Here is a 26,141-nt window from a genome sequence, read left to right as displayed (position 1 = left end):
TACTATTACAGTCCTCTTGTAGTTTCCTCACTCCAGCGTGTGCTCGGTTAATTAATTCCTACCTCATTAACAGTACAGCCCGACTGCACATTCTCTTATTCTCTCAACCAACCGAATCGTGATTATCAACATTCTTAAATTTTACTCTTAAATAAATTACAATTAAATTTTACGTCTATTTAAATCTGTGTCAGGTTATAATTAAAAAAATTTTTAATTTAAATTTATTGAGACCACTATCTCCTTTATGATTATTATTATTTTTAAATTAAGAGTGAATATAAATTTTAATTTAATAAACTTCCTCGTTTACTTGTACTTTAACTACACGACTATCGAGAATTATCTTAAATATGACGAGACTGATGAGATAAATTACATGTATATAAAATTATATGAGTAATTAATTAACGACAATTAACATACTCATTTTGATAACTAAATAAATATATAAATAATTAACATTGAGTCAATTAATAAAAGTAATTAATAATCAGTATTGCAAATATAGTTTTGACCTTTCAATTAATAATTATTCTTCATTATCAATTTTTATAATTAAACCGAATATTTACTACAGTTAATTCAATTTTAAATATATGTCTGTTAAAAGTTTTTTTTATAAAAAATATAAAATTCACTAAAAATTACTTGGTTCAAAAAAAAAAATGTGAGTACAGAAAGTGGCATAAATTGTTAAAAATTTTTTAATTTATTTGAAAAAAATTTTCTTCAATATTTGCCATGATCTTCGCCGTATTAATAATTATTAACTAAGATAAGAGTCCATTTTTTTTTTTTCCGTCGTTTGATAATCTATTAATAAAATAATTATCCGAACACATAATGATAAAATTATCAAAAGTAAGTTAACTATATATATATATATGTGCATTAAGAAAGCGTTATTAAACTCAATTTCATTAGACGTATGTCAGCTAAATTAATTTTTTTTATCACGGATAATTTTTAAAGAAAAAAAAAAGTTTTTTTACAATAAATTCATTTTTATTATTTTTGAACTTCAATGTATATCTTTATCACTATCGCACTAATTTTGAATATGAAAATAGTGTCCGTGACACCGAAACTTGTTTCTATACAAGAAGGAGATCCAGATAATTGGGAACAGGGTAATTATATACAATTTTGTAGTTATATAATATGTATGAACAAAACTGTTTTTTTGAAAAATCAAAAAATCATTCATTTCTATGGATTGCTTTGCAGGATCACTAGCGTATTTCAATAGCCTATACGCAATTACCATCAATGAAGAATATTTAAACAGTCAAAAATTGTGTTCTGGAAAATGTAACCTTATTGGCACGCCTATAAAAAATCAATCATCGAATTCAAATTATCCAAATGAATGTCATGGAACAATTAGATATTGCTGGGTACATAAGGTAAAATAATTTTACGTTTATAAGTAATTTGATACAGATAAGAAAGATCAGCACAAAATGGATGCCTGAAATACCCAGAGTGTAATCATAGCTTATAAACTTTAAAAACAAAAAATTTTCAAAGGTTTTATTAACAACAATTTTGTTTTACTTGCCATCATTATAATTATGAATTTTGGCAACGTACAAAATACTTGTAGTAAAATGGAACATGAAAAATTTGATAAATTAGTAGTTTTTCTATCGTTTTCTGATAGAAGGTTTTGTTAAATTTTAATGAAATAAAATTTTGAGCGCAAATTAAAGTCAGAAAATTAATAAAAATTTTTTGAAATAAATAAAGACGACTTGTATTTTGAGATAAAGAACCATAATAATTAATTAATCAAGTACGAAGATTTTTTCTTATGAAATGTAAAAATATTGAAACTTTATTTTTAGACCAGTGAAAAGCGAAAAGAAGCAGAATCTCTATTATCATTATATAGGACGTTCATAAAAGAATATGGAATCAATACAATATTTAAGAAAAAAATAAACAATGCTGACTATAAATTAAATCATGCTGGCAACATTTGTAAATGTTTATGTGAACGCACTTATAACCCAAATTTTGCAACCCCTCGTGGTCAATTACTAGATTCTTTTTGTTTCGATCCAGTTTCAGCCGACGACGGATAGTAAGAGATTATTTGTTCAATAACGATTCAATTAAAATTTATTTTGAACCCGTATAGTAATTAATGAAAAAATAACTTTTTTAGTGTCGTTACGGGTGTTCGATTTAACAGATACCATAACAAAATACATCTTGAGATTCGACAAGGAATACTAGCTAATGGAACGATTGATCCGAGTACTGTCCAATGGAAAACAACTAACAAGTGTAAAGACCAAAGAAAAGTTATTTATAACTTTAAAAAAAATGGCCAGTACAATGGTTTAAAATTTATACTAGAAGATATTATTCTGCCCAAAAATGCAGTTGTTATAGGTTATGTATATTTATAATTACAAAAGATAGAAAAGTATAAATTTTTCTATTTTCTTTTAATATAAACCATAAGTTCAAAAATCCTGTGTATGAAAGTTCAAAAAATTAATTACTCCCACAATGTCCCAATTTTTTTCGCTTTTCTTCATAATTATTTTCTGAATATAGGCGTAGCGTTACGACAATCAGTACTCGGACGATATATTACTGAAAGCGGCAATATTGATTACCGGTATATGAAAGTTATCAAACCAACTAACTGTCATCAAAGGTAATTTCAAGTATTAGCTACAATTACAGTTACGTCCTAAAGTGTGATATATTTTTTAATTCAACGGACAAAAATTTTTTCAAGTATACTGTCAATACAAAATTTTTGCATTATATTTTCAGAACAAGTGATTTGGTTCACGTCTCTTCGGTTCTTGTGTCATCTACATCTTTAATAGGAAAAAATGTAGAACTCAGTAAATCATGCAAACACCATATAACATTTGGTGGAACATCGGAAAAGTATGATAATATACAACATATTGTTCCTTATGTTGACATGCAAGAAATTGTAACAGACCCCCCCGAACCTATCAATGGAATTGGCTGGTATTATCGGGGTCTGCCTGGTTATGGCGGTTTTCTAGCTTTAAGAATTTTCAAAAATAGCTATTAAGAAACTTTTAATACAGTTATTATCAAAAAAAATTATTAAAATTATTTTTTTTCAAAATTTTGATTTTTTTCATCGGATTATAAATTAAATTTTTTGTATAAAAAATGTAATTATAAAATTTTTCAAATAAAAAAAAAAAACAATTATATTTGAGTTTATTATCTTCGCACCTCTATTAAAGAATTCTAAAAAGATAAATTTATATTTTTTTATCGTTTCGAAATTGAACGATCTATTAATTACACAATTACTTGATGACGTGGTACTGTAATTCTCCCAAAAAATATAATTGGTATATATTTATAGCTAACATTCAATTCAGTCTTCGCTTGGCATATGGCAAACTTTTTTTAGCTCTTCAAGAATTATTGTAACGAAAAGATTTAAAATATACATGCATTTTTTTTGAATAATCATGTATAATTTTAAAGTATGGCTTTTTGGTGTGTTTGCTATTATTATAAATATAAAAATATCACCAGTAATATCGGGATTAGTGTCTATAGGAAGAGGTGAACCACAAGATGAACAACCAGGTAATTAAACTAATTTTCCGAGCTAAAATTATTTTTTAAAATTTTTCATGTTACTTTTAAGGTTCATTCGAATATTTCAATAGCATGCACCCAATTTTAATTAATGAAGAGTATCTAAATGATGAAAAATACTGTACGGGATATTGTGACCAACTTGACACAACAAATAGAAACCACTCAATTTATTCAAGTTATCCAAACGAATGTAATGGACGACTCCAATACTGCTGGTTCCACGAGGTAAGCTATCAATTATGTCAGTACTTATACGTCGGGGTAAAGTGGCCATATAGGGTTCAGTGGTACCAAAATTCTGAAACGCAGTTCTGAATGGCCAATTTGTCTCGTATGATTTCTACGAAATATTTGTCATAATGAAAACTAAATATATAAAAATGGTAATTTTAGGTCAGTGAAAAACGAAGAGACGCGCAGATTAATTTATTTATAAAATCAACTTCAACTAATTATGGATTTAATCGAGTATTGCGACAAGGAATAAGTATCGCTTACGATAAGTTATCTCATACGGGTAATATTTGTAAATGCATATGTGAACGGACATATGATACAAATCCTGCTACTCCTCGTAAGCAATTACTTGATTCCATATGTTTCGATCCAGTTTCCGTTGACGATGGATAGTAAGAAATTATTTGTTCATTACTAATTAAATTAAGATTTATTTAGAATCTGTATTGTAATTAATGAAAAATTTTTTTTAGTGTTGCTACGGGGGTTCGATTCAAAAGGTACAGTAACGTAATTCATCTTCAGCTTCAACAAGGAATATTCGCTAATAAAACAATTGATCCGAGTACTGTCCAATGGAAAATAATCAAAAAATGTGATAACCAAAAAAAAGTTATTTATAATTTTAAAGACGGTAGTTACAATGGTTTAAAAATTCCATTGGAAAATTTTTTTCTACCAGAGAATGCTGTTGTTACAGGTAATTATTAATTACATTCTCAATCGGATAAAAAATATTGACCGTAATTATGGTTTTCAAAAAATTTTCTTGTTCTATTGAATAGGAGTAACTTTGGGCAAGTCATTGAGTGGGCGACGAATTGATAATGGTAATATTGATATCTGCAAACCTGAGATAAAAAAAAGAACTCGATGTAGCGAAGGGTAATTATCGTTTCTAGAAAATATTAACAAGAGCTGTCGGAAAATAAATGTTGCAAATTTGTTATTTGATTTTGTTACAGCTCTAAACCAGTGTACATTGACTATAATTACTGGCCATCTGCATGGTCAATTACACCAAATAGGAGACATGATCTATTATGCCCTCATATATTATTTGAGGGAAAATTGGACACGTCTAAAAATGAAATCCATGTGGTTCCTTATGTTGATATGCAAGAGATCGCTTTAAGTCCGCCTGAACCTCTTCGCGGAATCGGCTGGTACCATCGCGATAATTCTCGTCACGGATTTTTGGCTTTGAAAATTTATAAAACAATGTAATAAATACATCATTTTTGAATTCTTATTTCTATCTTGAACAAGAATTCTTTAACAAATATGTAATAATAATAAAGTTATTCATTTTTGTCATGCGACTGCAGCTTTGAAAAATTTCGATAGAAATATTCAAAACTTCTTAAATCACTAAATCCAAATGAGTTATTTTGGATAATTTTTACAGTATTTTCTCTTAAATTGAAACTAAAATTCGTAATAATTGTCCACGTATTTAAAAATGTTTAACTTTCATTGGTAACAAAAGATAAAAATCTCCAAAGCGTGTAATCCAGAGGCACTAAAAATGAATTTATTCAAAAATATTCTTCATGTTTAATAATCAGAAGCTTGAATAATCAATGCATTCATCCCCAGAAAATAAAATAAAATTCCCAACCGAGAATCATGATATGAGTATGTAAAAATCGAGTTAAATCATTGCACACGTGGCGTAACCTTAAACGAATTATTTTTACGACTGAAAGTGATGCGTTGACAGCCGAAATTTCACTATGCCCGATCACAATGTACAATTCTCTTTCCCTTACCAGCCATTACACCATTCCAGCCTTCAATCCCATAACCTCAACCCCAGTTTCTCTCCTTATCCCCTTATCCCCATTCCTCTTATACCCTTCATTACACCCAGATAGCAATGATACTTTGACGAAGCTGAAAATACTCAGCCTTCACTTCACCGTAAGCTTTACTATTCAAATTATCAATTGAATAAGCAATTAAATAATAAAATATTATTATTTAACCATCAGTAAAAAACTATCAAAAGAATAATTCAAATAAATTCATCAAGAGTTTTTTTCTCTAATTAATTACGACCCAATTAGACATATTTTTATCATTATCATTATTATTATATTTTTTATATTTAATTGAAAATGGGATTGCGAGTACGCGGCATTAAGCCCGCGAGCGACAACATGACTGGTTATAATAATAAAATTTTTTTCTTTTCTATATTTCAACTCCCTATTTACCCCTCCCCCTCCCTTTCTCTTTCACATTCCCCATTCTACCCCTATTTTAAACCCATCTCTTTGCTGGCTCTTTTGCTTAAGAGGGTTTACTTGTATCCCCAGAGACGCGCATGCGTCATCCGATTAAATTTACTAATTAGTTAATTAACTTAAGCACAAGGACTCTTCTCCACTTGCACACTTTTATACTTCCGGTACTCCAACTCTCTGCCTCCACTTCCACCTTCGTCATCCGGGGCTAAGTAACTTGACCGTCTGATTATGACGCATCGTTTTATACTTAAAAAAAAAAAAAAAATCACTTTTAATTTACCTAAATTAATATTTTTCTCGGCCATTAATTACACGGGTACACATGAATGCCGGAGTATTTATTAATTTAATTTAAAAAGTTTAAAAGCACTACCGCATTCGCGAGGAAGGTGAAATAAACATCATAGAAAGTAGAGTAGAGTAATAGTAGTAGTGGATAAAATCAGTTAATGCATAAAGTTAGCGTGGTAATGTAGTAAAAACGATCGATCACAATGTAATGTCTATGACAATGGAAAATTAATGTATTATCTTCCCAAGGTGGACTAAAACCTGTCGAGAAGCCAAGAGAAGTCTAAAAAAACTAAATAAAAAAGAACAGGAACAAAACCTGGTATGGACGATCCAAACGAGGTAACAGCAGGAGAAGTAAAGAGTATATTGGCTGGTGGTATATATAATAGTGATGATAGCACGGCGGATACGTCGACTACTACGCTGGGACACGTCAAGAGTCCAGAAGTGCTTTTCCGTGTTCCTTAACTCACTCGTTGTGTCGTCTTTTCTCTTAGCCTCAGTCCTTCTTTTCGATTCTCTTATATGCTTTTTATTTGCAAATAACTTGCAAAAAAATTTATATATATTTTTGCTTGGCTCTAACTGACTTTATACTATTTTTAAATAACCAAGGTCTTTTACTATGTCCGTTTAATTAATCCCTGAAATGTCAACTTAGTTTAATATTTTAGCAGTAGATCTCTGAGCTAATTTTTGAAAAAATGACTCGAATTTTTTTAAGCAATGGCCTAGATGTCTCATTTTACCCCGATTACCGTTTGCTCTTAAGTCTCCAGTAAAATCTAAATTACAAATAAACTTTGGAAAAATAATTTTTTTTTTCATTTCCAAAAAAATTTAAGGGGTAGACTATCGTACCCCTGCCTCCCTCAATTTTGAAATACAAAAATGCACAAATTGGTTTTTTTTTTTTAAAACCAAGATATATATTTTTTTTTTTCAAGACAAATAATAACAAAAAAATCACAAAACTTGTTATAGATACGGGCGTGATTTTTTTTTTAAATTTCTTATTTCTTTTGAAGGCGTGATTACATATAATTTGTAATTGAGATAAATAGAGACGTATACCCGTATATGTATGCTAAGAATAGAAATGACTGTAATGGCCCTGATGCCCTTGGACTTGACCACCAAATGCGGGTCGATCGTGTGCATTAAATTAAAATCAAGACAAAAGTACCAGCTAACAAATGTCTTGACATTTATACCAACCCATTAACGATATAAAGTATTGGTATATTTTATTTAAATGAAATAAATAAAATTATATAAAGAAATATGAAGCTCTAGAGACGCTTAAGTTTAATCATCGAGGATAGAGGCCTGATAGAGGATTAGGTGTAACGCGCATGGTAATTAGTCAACATTAGCATGCATTACTCGAGTAGTCTCTGGTGTCATAGTGAGAAATGTGTGGGTGTAAGTGAGATAGAAACAGATGACTGGCGCGTGGCAGTTAATAGGTAAATTTTGGGAACGAGGGGTAACTTCGACAACTCGATATCAAGGCGCTTGTCCTCGATGTCCCACTCAGCCGCAGTATGTCCTCGTTGCGAACTAATTAGAGGCTACGAGTCCTGGAGATATAGCTGAGCTGAGTATAGTAAGAGACCAACAGACCAAGCGAATAAGAGAGAGAGAGAGAGAGAGAGAGAGAAAGGGAATTGAAGTGAGATGATATGAGACTGCTTGTACCTCCAAAGCCTCTGTAGCCTTGAGAATGATTATGGGATCGATAGCAACTGCGATTAATGTATCAGCTTGTGTGAATGCCCTACTATACTACAGACTACAGACTCTAATCGATAATTTACGAACTGTATTCGATTATAAAATTGCTTTAATTACTTTAATGATAATTATTTATTTAAAAATAAAAAATGGCTTTTATTAAATTAATTAAATTTAAAAATTAATTTTACTAAATGCTCTAAAGTTATTACATTAGCATTAATGGAGCTATTATTTTTAAATAATTCAACTGACATTTAATTAAATGGAATAATTAAGCTAATTAAATTAAGTAAATTGGCACAGAGTTTATTTCGTTAAATATATCTGTATATAAAAATGTTTAAATGGTATACTGTGATACTAATTCAGTATATTTTTAGGATTCTCATATATATATATATATATATTTTGTATAATTTTGATGAATAATTTTTAAAATATTTTTGTTAAAAATAATAAAATTATCGATTTAATATTCCTTTAAATATTCAATTTTGATTGCCAATAGAAGGAAATACTGAAAATTTTTATTTTACAGTTAATTAGAATGGAATTAATTATTAATTATAAAAACAACATTTACTATCAAACATCAAACACAATTATTAACGGGCTAGTGACATAAATTATCGTAATTGGAAATATAATAGACGTATATATCTAGGTTGTCAAACGACCAACTAATAAATCCGCTTACTATAACAAGGGACGGAATATTTATTTATTATTCTATATATTTGTTTTTAAAATTAAATCAAAAGCTATTTTGTGCTACGTCATTTTATTCAGTCTCATTTAATATTATTATTTTTTTTTTTTACCTCAATTTTGAAAAAATCAATTGTCCAAATTATTACAAAATTACTGCAAAGTATGTCGGGTAAAATGGAGAATATTAAAAATTCAAAAAGTACAGAAATAATTTTTTTTTTAATCGACTTCAGTTATTTTGGAATTTTAATTATTTTCAAAGGAAAAAAAGTCTATGGGGTAAAACGGAACAGCTAAAAATTTATTTAAAAATAATGACATATTTTTGTAAATAAATTATTTATGATAATTAAAATCAAGTAAAATTAATTTTTGAGTTATGAAGCTGTCATGCCCCAATTTCTTCAGTGATTTATGTAACTCAATCAATTAAATTATATAAATAATTAATTAATTAATTATAGAAAATTAATTTTATCCCAAACGTCAGAGTCATATTAATATTACATCACAAATTTATATCCATAAGTATATATTTATACAGTGTACTAACTATATATAAATATATATGTATACCAATAATAAAGTTTACACAGCATAAATCAACATTATTATACAATCCACTTAATAATTTAAAATACTATTAATTAAAAACAAATGAAATAATTCCCCAGTACTGTCCCATTAAAAAAAAAGTCATAACTATTTTATCATCAAAGAAGAATAAGATGAAGCGAATAATAAATAGATATCTCCGACTAATTGCCGTCTCTTTGTACAATGATAGAGCCCATGAAAGATAAAAAAAACCTCGTAACCCAAAGCCCAAACTGAAAGATAAAAAAAAATAAAAACATAATTGGCGCAGTACAAACAGCGATAAAGTCCCTCAACTAACACTCATTTGTATAATATTAATTGAAATCAAACATCCGGCTGTCTCATCGGACTCGGAGAGTTTTCTATTTAATTTTTTTATTTTATTTATCCTGCACTTCTATATTTATCTGTCCTTCATTATTTTATTTTATTTATTTAAGTTTTTTTACAGCAACTTTGAGCTGGTGCCGGTGCCGGTGCTCGTGTTTGTGCCGGGTAAAAACCATCTCCGCGACGACGCCACATGTCGGTTGCATCTGTCGAGCCCACAGGCAACTCAATCGTGTTTGCATAATATCCAATTATTCACTACGTATATTTTATTATTATCATCTCAAGCTCAGGTCAATTAAACTAGACGCGTTTATTTTAAATCCACAGCTGGATAAATTTGTATCTCTAAATATATAAATAACAAATTATTATATATTTATATAAACACTTATTGTAAAAATTACTAAAAAGTGGGGCAAAAAGGGACGACTAAATTAATTTTATGAAAAAGACCAAATTTTTTTCCTGACTTTTGAATTAATTTTGAATTTATGATGAAATTTGGAGTCTAATTTAGAATATGGATAAAATTGGGCATCAAAAATTGTCACAAAATCTTTTTCTATTCAAAATATTGAAGACTCATAATAGACAAATTTAATAAAAGTAAAACAAAATCCATTACCGTAAAGAAAGACTTTTCAAATCTCGACTTGATTTGAAATTTTTTTTACAATTAATGAAAAATTTTAATAATAATAATAATATATGTATTAAATTATATTACTAAATGCATAATGTATAGTATTATAGGAGCATAGATGTATATAGATGATCGTCAGCAAATTTCGCGCGTTAATTAGATCGACGAGGCGTAAAATAGAGAATGTATATCTATATATATATTGTCGGCCCAAGGGGGCTTTGCATAGATTACGAGTCGTGTCACACAATGTGTGTATACTTAACGAAAATATCTCACTATACTATGGGCAATAATACAACATTGTAATTAGAATATGCAAAGAGCAATAGCAATTATTGTAGCTTTAGTAATTGTAATTGAAGTTGTAGTAGTAGCAGTAAGAGAAGTAGTCCAGTGTATATAAATATTTTATTTTTACTTTTTATTAACTCCTATGCATTCCAAGTGTCTCATTATTATCCAGAACGATCAACTAATTGCGGTTTGTAATTTAACGGTTGGTAAAGCATTCAAGTACACCGTTGACGCTCTTATCATGCTCTAAATTCTCATTTATATATTAATTATTATTTTAAATAAATAATCTTGAGTTTAAGTGGAGCCAAAGTGGGAAGAATTGCTGCGCTTACATTACGAGTATTAATTTAAAATGTTCATCATGAGAATTGATAATTTTTTTTATGATAAAATAGAAATAATAAATTTTTAATTATGAAACTGACTGTTTTTTTTTTTTCAATATTTTATCTATCACCCAAAAATCCTCAAGCAATGAAATCAATTATAAAATAATTTATGTACATTAAAAAGCAATAAAAAAATGATTCTGAAATTATTAGACAATTAACAATTTTTAGATTTTTTTTAAACGATTACATTTATAAAAAAAAAAAAAAGAAAAATATGCACATGTAGAAAATTAAAAAAACTACAAGTGCAATTTTTTTGAATATTTTTTTTTTTTATAATTCATCATTTTAAAAAAATTAAAAAAATATTAGACGTCGGCTAACTTCAGTATCATTAAAAAAAATTACTCTTCCATGATAATAATTACAAATATATAAAAAGTAAGTTTTTTTTTTTTTTTTTTTTTTTTTTTATATAAAAATATTTTGAAAAGGTGTGAAAAAGATTTAAAAAAGTTTAAATATAATACAATAATAAAAAAAAAGAATGTGGATGGGGAAAATGATTTAGAAAAATTTTAGCCGGCCAATAGCGATCTGGCGTGTAATAGCTGATGGTGGTCAATTAACACGCGGCTGCTGGTACAGTTACGTGACGCGCCTGAAATTGGAGTTTTTGTTTCCAATATCAATTCCAGGTATACGGTGAAGGGTTTTAATTGGTCGCGCGGCTAAAGCCATCCGGGGATTTCTCTGTCTCTATCACTTTACTCATTCAATCATTTTCTCATTCACTTACTCACTCACTCACTCATTCTGTTCACTCAACCCCATCACACTCTACACTCCACACGCTATAACCTATAACGTTAGTCCAGTAGTATAGTACACACATACATCCATATATATACATATATATTGATAGAATGAATTTAAACAAATAGACGAGTATACATAGTGCATATAAAGCAATCGTTAAACGGTTCATCCACGAACCTTGACGACGTCCACCCTCCATAAGGCTCAATATGTGCGAATAATTTATTTTATTTTTATTTTTTTTCATTCCATTATTTTTTACCCTCACGAAAATATTTCATTTCCATCATTGACTCTCGGAGATGAATTGCCTTGATAAGCGACACCGCGAGTCCCGATTGTGATGGAGATAGTCGAGTTTATTGCGGTACCCGGTCACTCCTAGCTATAGATCTATATACATATATATATTTATATAGTATATCCCGGTGAAAAGTAATTAACTGGCGGTCGTGAGTTTGAGAGGAAAATCAAGAAGACACGTACGAAAAAAGAAAAAACTAATCGATTGATAACTCTCACGTTTTCTCGATCACGATTCATTAGATTTTATATACATTGACTTGATGAACGTTTTTTTCACCCCGATCAATCAAATAAGTTAATGTTAAACAGTAATTATTCAAAATTTTGTACCCTGGTTATTAAATATTTTTTTTATTTTAAACATAATTGCAAAATTATTTAAGAAAAAATTTTGATTAAATTTTTCAAAAATATATTCGAGTTGCTATGAGTCCGAAAAATTTCAAGTGACTCGAAGCAAATAATTTTAATTTTTAATAAAAATATAAAATGTTAATTAAAATAAAAAAATCAATGGGATATTTTTCACTATTTTACTTTTATTGTCTGCTCATTAATATAATATTGTAATTTTTTGTAATTGTTTAGATAACTAATTATAAGAATTACTTATCAATGTCTTGAAAAATAATTTCGGAGTTAAATTTAATTTTACAAATAGAAATAATGATAATAAAAAATTTTTACAAGCAAAATTAATTCATATTTAAAAAAAAAACATTATTCATTTATAGAATTTTTCATGTCGTTAACAATTGATTGCAAAAGGAGGTCTCCTCTGTAAAATTTGAAATACTGAACAAACTCACTAAGACTGGAAATTATTTCATTTTTGTATAATGCAACTAAATTTTCGATTTCATTTGGCTTCGACAGTTTTTCGAGCATGATATGAAGAACAGCAATAGTATTTATCAAAGCATGTGTTTGTTTTTCATTTGAATCTGGCAATGAGCTGCTGACATCAATAAGTTTCCCGATAATCACATTTTCATTGCTGCCCAGAATGTTAACGACATTTTTTAAAATTGCAACAATATCCTTTTCAGTCAGTTTTGATAAATCGTCAACGTCATAACGGCTTAATTTCTCGAGTTGATTAATCACCAGAGCAACCTCTTCTTTATCGGCTCCCAATGCTGCCTTCAGATAATTAACTCTCGATAGAATTTGAGTCTCATTGAGTTTTGAAAAATCATCTAAGGTTTCATTGAGTCCAAAGACGTGCATTAAATTTTCTACTGTGGTAATCAGATCAGTTATATCAAAATCCAATGCACTATTAATTCCTTCCGGTGACTCAATGCCATTTTCTTCTGGTGGAAGCATAAACGGTGTAGCAAATACCTGTTTGAAAATAAATTACATTGAAAAATTTCAAAATAATGATAAATTAATTAAAATATTCTACAATTTGTAAATTAATTTTTTTTTTTAAATTAATAAAATAAAAATGTACTTTATACGACATTAATTTGAATAACTCGTAGCAGTTCAATGTAATTTACATGTAATAGAAAAAAATTTCATTCACATTTTCATAGAAAATATTTCAATGCTACTCATAAATTTATTTAATAATTATTTATATCAATATAAATTTGAATAAAAACTTACTTGTAAGCTCAAATTTGCCACAACAATAAAACACGTAAAGAAAACAGTCTTCATTTTTACTAAAATATTTTTGAAATTTTTGTAACAACTTTTCACTTGAACACTAGACTGATTACTAGTTCGAGGTTTGACTTAGAAATGAACCTTCCAAACCGATGTTCTTTTATATATTCACTCACAGACGTGCTATAAAATCGTACAATGACGTACATTACTTACTTATCCCTAAATTTCCACGAAGGCTTATTATTTCAACATTACAATAAATATAATATAAGATAAGATAATTATAATTATATTAAGAAACTATTGTAATGTTTATTTTTTTCTAATTGCCCACCTGGAACTTAAATGCTTCTTAAATCGATTTACTGATATTTTAATAACTAATGAGTCATTGTTATTATGACCCACGCTCCAAAGATGGATAATTAGAAAGAGAAGTTATTAAACGATATTCCAGGAATTCGACGCATTAAAACTATATATCTATTGAAATTTTTATTAACTACGTAGTAAGAAATTTAACATAAATAATTTTATTTATGTTAAATTAACTCGAAATTTCGAGTTGTTCAAAAAAAATAATTATTAATTTTTATATTTTTTAAAATTTTTTAAAATCATAAATTCTTTTGTCTGTTCGTAGATGATGTTTTCTATATTATTTTATCGAAATTATTATGATCATTGACAAAGAAATTAATTACGGATAAAACCAATATTAAATCTATAAATTGAAGAATTTATAGATTTGAAAAAATGTTATTTCCCAAAATCATTTTTATCTACTATGAGTTAATAGCAGAAGTAAAATTATCAACTGTTGCGGTCCATCAAAGATTTAATGCGCTATCTAATCAGAATGTCTGAGGCAAAAGAATTGCAATCAACGATATTACTTATCGATGATAAACTTAATTATCAACTAGTAATTAAATTATAAAAAAAAAAAACACTCTAATAGCCTCTACCATTTTAATTTTGATTTTTTTTTTGTTTGTGGCAACTAACTATTATTATTATTTTTTTTTTACTTCCTTATAAATTGGCAATGATATTTTGTCGATCATTAGCACTATAAATATATATATATATATCAACGTAGAGTTCGAAAGAACTCGTTTTATCAAATATGAGTAAATATTTTTTTTTTACGTTACATTTATCAGATATATAATTTTTTAAATATTCTTTGTTACGTTTTAAGACAATCCAATTGAATTAATAATTTTTTTTTCTTGATAAGATAATATGTATACTAAAGTAATAATACCATGGGTATTATTGAGTACCGTGTTTTTTGGTATCGTAAATTCGGTGAGTACTATAAATCCGTGAATAAATGTATAGACTATTGTAATTAATAAGCTGAATTAATGAATAGTTGGAGACTGTCGATCAATGTAAAAATAATTTTCAATAAAAATAATTACATTAAATTAAATATAAACAAAAAATTATTTCGTTTTTTTCATTTTTTTTAACTTATAAATTCTTTTGCCTGTTATTAAGTATTACTGTTACTATTTTGTCGGTATTATTATCATCATTACCTTAAATTGTTTTTTAGTCCATTAACAAAATAGATAAAGTAAGGCTAAAAGCAATTTCGGAATTAAAAAACATTTCTTCCCAAAGTTTTTGTTATCTACATGGAGAAAAAATTATAGTAACTGTTCCTAGTACGTTTATGAAATATCATCCCAAACCGTTATGGTAAGGATTACTTGGGATTATGGGATATAGACCCATACTTTCTGGGAAGGTTTCCATAAATATGGTAACAATTTCTAACATTATGGTAATAGTTCCCATATCGCATGTGAAAGAATCATGGTAATGATTACCATACTCATAGGAATGGTTCCCATAAGCAAATAGGAACCAATCCTATAACCACATTGTAACGGTTTCTAAGCGTATATGGTAATGGTTACCATAATATTATGGGAATGGTTACCATAATATTATGGTAACGATCACCATAATATTATAGTAACCATTACCATAATTCCATAGGAACTATTCCGATACCATATGGAAATTATACCCATAGTTATAGGAATGGTTACCATAATATATATGGGTGCCGTTCCTATAATCAACATTTCAAAAAAACCGGTTACCATGCACTGTGGAAACCATTCCCATAATTTATTGTAACTGTTACTATATTTTTTTCTCCATGTACTACTAATCAAATAGCGAAATAAAATATTCATCGTATGCTCCAGATCATTGAATTTTTATTCCCCTTTCCAAGCAAAATGTCTCAAACAAATAAATCCTGATAAAAAATATTAAGTACTATACATGTATATGCAATAAGTAAATTTTTTTCTTCACTTTTATCTTCCAGGATTTTTTTGTTTAAGATTCAAAGCTTAGCTTCGCATGCTGGGTTCAAAAAAAATTTTTTAAACATAAATTATTCCAAATTACTTAAAAAGTTAATTAATATACATGGAATTTTTTCTTGTTCTTGTAAAATATAATGTACAATTTGGAAGCAGTAATTAAATTAATGGCCGAAAAAACCCACTTTATTGATTACCATTTTAATTCTATTAATATTTTCTTTGTTCGCGTCAATAAATTATTATCATCCTTTGTCTTGAATGATTAAAGGTATTTTTTAGGTCATTAGTACAATAGATATATAAAGCGCGTATGATTTAATTCAAACAGAAACGTTGTATTGGAAGATTGGCGACCATATCGACGTAGAATTTGAAAGAATTCATTTCATTAAATATGAGTAAATATATTTTTTTTATACACTATATTTATTAGATATATAATTTGATAAATATATTTTACTGCGTTCTGACACAAGCCAATAAAATTAATAAATTAATATTGTTTTTCAATTAGATAATTCGAATACCAAAGTAATAATATCGTGGATATTATTGAGTATCGTGTTTTTTGTTCATTCGAGTTCGGTAAGTACTATAAATATATTAATGAATAAAATATTGCAATTAATACACTAAATTAATGAATAGTTGGAGACTGAAGATCATCTCGATGTCATAAATCAGTACCCTGACTGTCAAGGTAATTATTAATAATTTACTAGTAATAATTAAATAAAACATAAAAAAAATTCGTAATCATTCGTATGAAAGAGACCGAAAATGGATCTTAAAATATTTATAAGAAAAAAAGGATCATTTTTCGGGTTAATTTAATTTTTCCATAAACGACTACTCATACGGTAATACAAAAAATGCAAATCTATAAAAGGTACGACAATATTATCTATCTATGACAAAAAAAAAATTTTTTTTTCAGATTTTTGCACGCATATAAGGTAGAAATACCGTTTTTGATCAAGTCAGTCCCAATTTTTGACACTAAAATGAAAATTTTATACTTTTTCATGAATTAAAATAAAATATTAAATCCCCAAAAATTAAGTAGTGGCCACAAATGGTACTTCTACCATATAACATAAAAATTTATGTTGCAGGAAGAAAATGTCAAATCGTCGAAGTAAAATATTTAAAAAGGCAAAAACGATCAGCTGGTGACTTCGATTTAAATTTTGAATTTATAATTAATGGCGAGAGGAAAATTTTACATCTAAAAGCATCGAACGGTATTCTGGTCAACCCAAAAACTCCAGTATACTATGTAACATCGAACAGGAATGGACACACTATTGAAAGAAAAGACAATGTATGTATAAATAATTTTTTTTTATAGTAATGCATATGCAAAAACTAATTAAACATAATTTACTGCATAGATTTTCAACCCAGGCCTCCTCGGAATGCATTTCATAGACGAAGAAAAAAAAGCGGTAGCTTCAGTAATAATTGATCCTATAACTAAAGAAGTAGCAATTAAAGTAAAATTTTTATCATTCTATGTTATTAATTATTTAATAATTTATAAAACATTTAATAAATATTTTATATGTCATCTAGAGAGTATTTATCGGAACTGAGAATGTAGTGGTCGATCAGACAAATTATAACGATAAAACTTATTATATAGCTAGAACCATTCCTAATTCAAACACCGACAGTTAGTATTGTTATTTAAAGAAAAAATTTCAAATAAATTATTAAATAATAATACTGATAATAATTTTATTCATCAGTTTTGGGAATTGGATTAAATCTTCGGTACGTTCCGAAATTAAGTTCAAGAATCCCTGAGACAATTTATCCTGAAGTATTGATATGCGTCGATTATCATTTTAACAACGTTTTGCAAGATAAATTGATAACATATATATTGGAATTTTGGAACGCAGTTGATTTATATTATCGTCCATTACAAAATCCTCGGTACAAATTATCTATCGCTGGAGTTGTTGTAGCTATGGTATAGTATAATATAAATTATTTTATTTTTTAATTATGAAATATTAATTGCAAATGCACTCAAAAGTAAAAAAGAAACGACAAGAATAAATATCACCGGAATAAAAAAAAATTTGTAAATCGGTTGACCCTTTAGGCCAGCCACAAAACTTTCCACTATTTTTGAGTTCAAGAAGTTTTCGGTTGTTATCGAGACAATTTTTAAATTTATGTTATTATTATTATTGAATCAATAAAATATAGTTTTTTTTCTTTTACAATTTATGTATATATGTATTAATAAACATATTCTATTTGAAAAATACAGGATGAAAATGTCTTTCCTTTTGCATCTCCATCCGCTTGGGGGACAAATGATCTAATTCCATATACTTCATCACTGGACTATATGAGTAAATGGCTCAGAAATGTTCAAGAAGTAATTCCGTTTAATAGCTACGACACTCATATTTTTATGACACCGTAAGTATTTTCAAAAAAATATATCGATTCAAAATTTAAAATCCTAACTATATAAATTGATCGATTAATCACATATTATTAAATTCATAAGTTATCTTAGTACTTTCGTGGCCGAAGGACAACCGATTGGAATAGCCTATACCTCCAGTGCTTGTCTTGGTGTAACTGCAAGTATACCCCTGGGAGGAATTGTCCATGATCCTTTTAATCTAGAAGGTATCCTGACTGCTGTTCATGAATTAGGTCACGTGTAAGTTGTTATTACCATCATTTCTAAAAAACTCTATTGAAACTGTACAATCACTAAAATCAAAAACTCGTATCATTTAATACACCCAAAATATCGATTATTTTTTAAAATTTAATTTATAGATTCGGTGCAGGTCACGATCAAAATGGGCCGTGTTCTACCCATTCTATAATGGCGCCTTCAGACGCAGCGGGACAGGAATTGTGGTCACAATGTTCAAAAGAATCATTTCGCAGCACTCTTAGGTATCAAAATAATCATCTCCATCAATTTATGATAGTTTACAGATGATTTAAAGTCATTTATATCTTGAATTACAGAAATAGAGATTTTAGTTGCATGTACAATCGACCTATTGTGGTTGAAAATCCATCAATAACCGTTCAGATACCTATTAATTTTGATCCTAATGATAATCAACCATCAACACTATTCCACAAAGAAATAAGTGATGATAGATACCAACTATCTGTCAGTTTTTCCCAGTTTGCACCGAACCGCGAAATAAAAGTTTACTACACAAATAATAAATTAGTAACAACTCAACTCCACGACAAAGTTACGGCGTCGCCGTCTGATCCGAATGCAAGCAAAGAAGACCTTCAAGGACGTTTTACTGATGATCAGATCATCATTTTCAGTCCATCGATTATAAATCCATCAAAATTGGTTAATATTTATCATGAAGATGGGTATATCTACATATATCAGGGCACTAAACCAACAGGTGACACAAATGGATCTCAACAATCAGATAATAACAATCAAGGAGCTGTTCTATACTCAGTGGACGACCAACATCGATTATGTTTACAAAGATCACATTTTAATTTAAACAAAGTAGTACAGCTCTATTACAGAAACAATTTACTATATGTTTCACAGCGTAATGTTCCAGATAATCCTTATTTGTACAACTCACCTCCTTTTCCTTCTGGGGTGCAAGCCATACCTGATACTCAAGTAATTATCATGATTCCTACTCAGATAAGTCCTGGCAAGAAAATTTGTGTAGAGCATACCGCTAATATGATATATATTAACAATCTAAATCAGTAGCCTGCATCTTATTAAAACATCATCTTATTAAAAAACAACATCTTATTAAAAACAAAAAAAAAACATTTAAAAAAAAAAAAAAAAAAAAATTGTTATTATTATTATCATTATTATTATTATTATTATTAGTTTACTAATAATAACAATTTTCTAATGATAAACGTAATTTTTAGTATAATAACTATTTAAATTACATTATATCATGAAGGTCCTTTACTCCACCGTCCATGTTACGGTTTTTATCTTATTAATTTTCAGTGTGATCATATTGATTAACAAGCCATTGGCAACAAAATAAAAACACCTGAAATTTATTTAAAGTATTCGAACCTGATTATCACGAACCTGCACCTAATCTTACATAATACAAACCTGACCATAGATGACCAAATCAAATTCGGCTCTACTTAATTAGTCAATTTGAATCTGAACCTAGATGATTTAAACCTGATCATATACAAAACCAGATTAAATCCTCGTGATCCCTCATTTGGTTTTAAATCCTGATTTATTATCAACCGTCCTGATTAATAATTAGTATAATTTTTTAATCACTAATTTTGATATTTTTATATTTAAATGTTGCATTTAAAGAACACTTATGTTATTATTTTTCTAACTCTAATTGATACGACTTGAGTATTAATTTGGTAGGAGAAAATTTTTTTTAATTAAAAATTTATTGTCAATAATATCAACTTGTAAAAATAAACTTCCTAAAATTTGATAAAGAATATAATATATAGATACATATATATTTAAATTTGTAAGATGATAAATTCATGAATTATTGACATTTTTATAGCAATCGTATTTACAAATGTATAAAAATAACTACGAGGGAATGAAAAATCCATCTAAGGAGCTTCCGACAACGGATATCAATTCCAAACTCTATCGTCTTCAACCGGGATTTTACGATCAACTCCAGGTGTGTCAATCTGCCGATATTTGTTTACTATTACGGTAATTTGCTTTTCTCCATTTCTCACGAGACACTATAATAAAATAAAAAACCAACCAATCAACCAACCGACCAATAAAAAAAATCATCATAATAAACTAGACCACAACTTACGAAACGGACAAAAAAAAAGTGTTTAAAAGTGACAACATCCTTGCAACAAATTTCCTTTCATTAGATGTAATTTATTTTTTATCACCACTGGAAAATTGAAACTAATGAAACGGAAACAAATGACTAATGGCTTACAAAATAAAACGAAAAAAAGTTTTAAAAGTTAAGTGTCAAATATGTACTTGAGAGAGAAATCGAAATTACTAGTGATGTAAATGTTATACTTTCTGTTTCTCTTACTCTTATGCGTACAAACTACTACTTGGTACTTTAGCAAATGTTCTTGTTGGAAAACTAACGGTAAAGTTAAGCCATGGATCACTAGGAGAACGTCCCGTGGGCATTTCTTGGGCTCAACTTCAAGATAGATTGCATTAGTGCTCCCTGGATAGCCCTAGGCGATTAGGTAGCTGAGAATCTTATAGTTAATATACTAGTAGTTGTAATACTACTGGATGTTACTTAAGCAAAAGAGCATTATTCAGTGTCTACATAGTAACTACTCTGTTTATCAATACATATTTAACCCTTTAGGACAAACCAAGTTATTCTAAATTATTCTGATTATCTACAAAATTTTATTCAATACGATAAACCAAAATATTGACTAACAGCAATAAATTCAAAATATAAGAAGAATATGTGAAGGGCGTAAAAATGTAAAAAATTTTTAATTTTTTACAATTAATCGAAGTGAAAAAAGAGATTTGCTGTTAGTAAATAAAGATGCCGAAAAAAGAACTAAATTATTGAAGACAAATAATTTATATAAAATTTAAATATAGCCAAGAAGACCCCATACGTATTTTTTGTGGCTGACAATGCATTGAGTCCCTGAAAAACATTTTTTAAAAAAATGGCGGGAAATTCAAAATTTTAAAAAAATGATGATAAAAGTTCTACATTACGGTTAAAAATAACTTTGGAAAAAAAAACATTTTTTTAACAAAATTTTTAGACTGGTCCGTTTTGCCCACCCGGCCCTGCCTTTCCCCTCTGTATATATATATATAGAGAGTTAAGCTGGTGACAAATAAAAGCACTTAACGTTAGCAGCTTTATTTTCAGACAACTGTCAGACGTCTTAACAACATGCACTTTTCACTACTTTATCTAGAGCTATTTTCTATCTATATAATTATTATCATTATTTTCATCGTAAGATTTTATCACAATTAAAATGAGCCATTAGCCTCATAATGGAATTTGCTTTGAATATTTATTAATAAACAATAAATCATTCACTTAAATTAATTCTTTTTTTTTTTTTATTTCGATATTTTCATGTGATAATTACTGGCAACGTTGCCTCTCAAGAAAACACCGAGAAAATCTATAAAAAATTAGGACGTCTGTCTATGATGAAAGTATAAAATGTTTTTCGCGGTCTTTACAAAAGTTCTGAGAGTATTCTAAAATGTTCCATACATTTCTAGAAAAATAAAAAGAAACAACAGATTCATTTTACGTTCCCAGGTTATTTTACAAAATTTTCTGATATATCATTTTTTAACATCAGGGAAGATTATAGAAAAGTCTAGAGTTTTGTTAAAAATTCTCAATCATTAAGGAATATTTTCTACGCTTACAGAAGCTCAGGAACATTGGAGAATATCTAAGACTTTGATAACACACTTTAAACAGTTATAGAATGTTCTAGAAATTTCGAAAAAATTTTAATACACGGAGAAAAAATTAAAGGAACTGTTCCTAGTACGTTTATGAAATATCATCCCATACCGTTATGGTAATGATTACTAGGGATTATGGGATATAGACCTATACTTTTTGGGAAGGTTTCCATAAATATGGTAACAATTCCTATCATTATGGTAACAGTTCCCATATCGCATGTGAAAGAATCATGGTAATGATTACCATACTCATAGGAATAGTTCCCATAAGCAAGTAGGAACCAATCCTATAACCACATTGTAACAGTTCCTATGATATTATGGGAATGGTTACCATAATATTATGGGAATGGTTACCATAATATTATAGGAACAGTTACCATAATATTATAGGAATGGTTACCATAATATTATAGGAACAATTACCATAATATTATGGAAATGGTTACCATAATATTATAGGAACAGTTACCATAATATTATGGGAATGGTTACCATTGTATTGTAATATAGTTTCACAAAAAGATTAAATATACAAAAGAAATGCTTATTGCAAACAAAAATTATTATAATTTCTAAATATTATGGTAACCATTCCCATAATATTATGGTAACTGTTCCTATAATATTATGGTAACCATTCCCATAATATTATGGTAACCATTCCCATAATATTATAGTAACCATTACCATACGTACATAGTAACGATTACCATAATTCCATAGGAACTATTCCGATACCGTATGGGAATTATATCCATAATTGTAGGAATGGTTACCATAATATATATAGGTGCCGTTCCTATAATCAACATTTCCATAACCATGCAGTATGGGAACCATTCCCATAATATATTGTAACTGTTACTATAATTTTCTCTCCGTGTATGACTCGTAATAAAATTAAAATCTCCAGCAACTTCTACATGTATACAAGTATAATAAAAAATTCTGATAAATAAATATCGAGCAATGCTTGTAAGCTATTATTACTAACAGTAATTACTGTTTGCTGATAAAGATGTGGTATAAATATATGAAGTGTCTCATGAACAAAATTATTAAATCCAAGCTATTGAGCCCCAATAACTCTACCTCAATTTAGACTACTTTCTATCACTCGTCACAAAAAAAAGTAAGTACAAAACTTATAAAAAATGTTGCTAATTATTGTATTAAAATTGTTGATTGCGTCGAGTGTGATGTCAGAGATAATAACAGTTTGCAAGTTGGAAAACTCATATGTAAGTTAATTCAAATAAATAAAACTAATTTTTCGTATCAGTTCCGTAATTTTAAAATTAAATAAAAAAAAATATTGTCAGTGTTACGATAACAGGGAATGCTGTTCAAATCTCTGCCAACCATTAGGATTGGGTTTACTTCGCAATATCTGCAAGCCTGTGATTGATAATTGTACAAAAATTGGAGCAACTGTAAGTATTACTGAAATACCAGTATAAATTTTTGAAAGCTTTCATTATTTTTTTGGTTTAAATTACCAAATCTTATCTGTTATATCGGCTCCGAAATTGAATATCCGAACAAAATACTCATGACAAAATAACCAAGCAAATAATAATAATTCAAAAACTTAAACTAAATAATAATGAATTTTCACGGTATCATTATTGTTTTATTAACATTTAATCATGGTTATTATGTCGCGGTTATTTAAGCGCAGTGCCGTTAGATAAACTATCATTATTTTCATTTAGTGTGAGTATTCCGAGGAATGCTGTACCGAATTTTGTCGACCTCAATCAAGTCAAAAGTTTGATGGATTATGTGACGCTCGTCCTAGATCTCCTCTGATGTTAAAAGTCCGCTTTTAATTACATTAGTATAAAAAAATTAATCCTCAAATTTTCAATCAGGGATTTTAAGAAAAAATATTCTTTGGCTTATTGTTAGAAATTATCTCAAAATTGAAGTAACTACAAGTACCAAAAATATTTAAAAAAATTGTATTTACTAATCAAACTGTAATTTTTTTAATTTTCCGATTTTTACCCTAAATTATAAGATTGTTTTTGGTTAAAATATTTTTTTTTTTGTAAAATAAAATCCCATGATTTATAAATATATAATTTCCTATATACTGAACAATTGTTAGATTTTTTTATGAGAATATATGACAGACAGTTCAACAGTTATTCAATTGCTATTGAAAGTTACTAATAATGAAAAATAAATCAGTAATAACATTTTTACGATTATTATTACAATTAACTATCTGGCCTACTAATAAAAAAAAAAAATTAATGAAAGTCTTATCTTGTCATGTATACTATAAAAAAATATATCAATTTTTTTAATGAGTATCTGACAATTATTTTTATCATAACCAATTTAGAAAATCACCAAGTAAACGAATGTTCTCGAAAGTTCTAGAAGCTACTAAATTTTACTGAAAAATTTCTATATACCAGAAAATAAAAAAATTTCGAGATTGATGCGCCGGGTATTTAGAAGCAAGAAACATTTTTTAAAAATCATGACATAAAAAAGAATAAAATTAAGATTAATTACATGATCGGACTCACCTTTGCAGAAAATTTCATTCAGGAATAGAGGATCAGCTTTGGAACTTTTGCAAAATCAAGACTCACATTACACAAAAATTAATCACAATCATTAATTCTTCACACACTGACACTATGACACTTTTCAGTACAAAAACTAACTATATAAATAAATATATCAACATATTTTTTTTAAAATCCTAAATAATTTAAATTTACAACAGTAAAAGACGAAGACAACTAAAAATTTTTAAATTTCAAACAAAAAAAATTATAAATTAATATTAAAAATTTTAAAATCCACACAAAAGACTTTTTAAACTCAGCGTCCATATTTTCAAGTAATTTTTTAAATATCGAATCGTTATCAAATCGATTGCTAAAAAAAATTTAAAATGGCCGGGTGTCTTCTAATTTTTTAATCTAAGATTTTAAAAAATATGCCGATATGACACATAAATTTTGAATTTAAAAACCGCACTTAAAATCATTGAAAAAAAAAAAAAAAAATAAATAATTAAAATCACTAAATAATTTTCACACTGACATTAACTACTTTAATTAGCACTAAAACTGTTCAAATAAATAAATATCAATATCAATTTTCAAAAACTAGCAAAAATTCAAAGTCATAGACTTAAACACCAACGACACCACTGATCAACAGCAAAAATTAAAACTAACTCACTGATTGACAAAATTTTAAAAATAATAATTGTTTAATTATTTTTAAACAATATTTACTTTAAATATATCATTGACTATTATTTAAATGTTAAATTATTAATAATTTAAATTTACACTCACAGCCAAGTCACCATTCGATCGCCAGAATATTGACACGCAATTTTAAACGTTGCCGTACACTAATTTATATAAATTATTATTTCAAAAGATAGTCAAGACCGTTTTTTAATTAATTACGAAAAATTTTATTGATAATTACCATTGAAAACCCGCTAATTGTCGCGAAATACCCGAGGCTGTT

At 27.9% G+C, this 26,141-nt stretch overlaps 3 protein-coding genes and 1 long non-coding RNA gene across 5 annotated transcripts; 3 read left to right on the top strand and 1 right to left on the bottom strand.

Annotated features, from left to right (window-relative positions):
• The first annotated feature begins 3,485 nt into the window (after positions 1-3,485).
• LOC103576284 (uncharacterized) lies at positions 3,486-5,085 on the top strand. The gene is made up of 6 exons (XM_014443281.2): positions 3,486-3,606; positions 3,668-3,846; positions 4,015-4,250; positions 4,332-4,558; positions 4,644-4,743; positions 4,824-5,085. Exons 1-6 carry the CDS (start codon positions 3,486-3,488, stop codon positions 5,083-5,085), a joined length of 1,125 nt encoding a protein of 374 aa, XP_014298767.2.
• A 7,622-nt stretch (positions 5,086-12,707) lies between these two features.
• On the bottom strand, positions 12,708-13,964 carry LOC103576274 (uncharacterized). Its single transcript, XM_008556425.3, has 2 exons — positions 13,806-13,964; positions 12,708-13,535 (listed from the first exon to the last, which is right to left on the bottom strand). The coding sequence occupies exons 1-2, from the start codon at positions 13,857-13,859 to the stop codon at positions 12,909-12,911; spliced, it is 681 nt and encodes a 226-aa protein (XP_008554647.1). The 5' UTR covers positions 13,860-13,964; the 3' UTR covers positions 12,708-12,908.
• Positions 13,965-16,457: 2,493 nt separating this feature from the next.
• On the top strand, positions 16,458-20,230 carry LOC103576275 (zinc metalloproteinase/disintegrin). 2 transcript variants are annotated; one of them, XM_053739828.1, is made up of 11 exons: positions 16,458-16,566; positions 16,683-16,753; positions 16,817-16,868; positions 17,284-17,492; positions 17,563-17,664; positions 17,744-17,843; positions 17,920-18,146; positions 18,453-18,607; positions 18,708-18,857; positions 18,980-19,102; positions 19,178-20,230. In XM_053739828.1, exons 1-11 carry the CDS (start codon positions 16,563-16,565, stop codon positions 19,914-19,916), a joined length of 1,932 nt encoding a protein of 643 aa, XP_053595803.1. In that variant the 5' UTR covers positions 16,458-16,562; the 3' UTR covers positions 19,917-20,230. The 2 variants fall into 2 exon arrangements, with proteins under 2 accessions (XP_053595803.1, XP_008554648.1); XM_008556426.2 differs by having other exon boundaries at positions 18,699-18,857.
• Positions 20,231-23,442: 3,212 nt separating this feature from the next.
• Positions 23,443-24,566, top strand: LOC103576276 (uncharacterized). The gene is made up of 3 exons (XR_008403845.1): positions 23,443-23,872; positions 23,954-24,064; positions 24,347-24,566. It is a non-coding gene; the product is annotated as an uncharacterized LOC103576276 (long non-coding RNA).
• Positions 24,567-26,141: the final 1,575 nt, after the last annotated feature.

Source organism: Microplitis demolitor, chromosome 6, assembly GCF_026212275.2.
Source record: "Microplitis demolitor isolate Queensland-Clemson2020A chromosome 6, iyMicDemo2.1a, whole genome shotgun sequence".
Taxonomy (NCBI): domain Eukaryota; kingdom Metazoa; phylum Arthropoda; class Insecta; order Hymenoptera; family Braconidae; genus Microplitis; species Microplitis demolitor.
Note: the sequence above shows the minus strand (reverse complement) of the source record. Positions and strands in the feature narration are given on the sequence as shown.

What these genes read in the sequence shown, in the direction of transcription:
- LOC103576274 (XM_008556425.3), bottom strand. Translation starts at nt 13,859, where the DNA reads ATGAAGACTGTTTTCTTTACGTGTTTTATTGTTGTGGCAAATTTGAGC. An exon ending in TGGCAAATTTGAGCTTACAA is followed by an intron (nt 13,536 to 13,805) that starts GTAAGTTTTTAT and finishes ATTTTCAAACAG; the next exon opens with GTATTTGCTACACCGTTTAT.
- LOC103576275 (XM_008556426.2), top strand. An exon ending in CTAAAGAAGTAGCAATTAAA is followed by an intron (nt 17,665 to 17,743) that starts GTAAAATTTTTA and finishes TATGTCATCTAG; the next exon opens with AGAGTATTTATCGGAACTGA. An exon ending in TCCTAATTCAAACACCGACA is followed by an intron (nt 17,844 to 17,919) that starts GTTAGTATTGTT and finishes TTTATTCATCAG; the next exon opens with TTTTGGGAATTGGATTAAAT.
- LOC103576284 (XM_014443281.2), top strand. Translation starts at nt 3,486, where the DNA reads ATGTATAATTTTAAAGTATGGCTTTTTGGTGTGTTTGCTATTATTATA. An exon ending in ACCACAAGATGAACAACCAG is followed by an intron (nt 3,607 to 3,667) that starts GTAATTAAACTA and finishes GTTACTTTTAAG; the next exon opens with GTTCATTCGAATATTTCAAT. An exon ending in AATACTGCTGGTTCCACGAG is followed by an intron (nt 3,847 to 4,014) that starts GTAAGCTATCAA and finishes TGGTAATTTTAG; the next exon opens with GTCAGTGAAAAACGAAGAGA.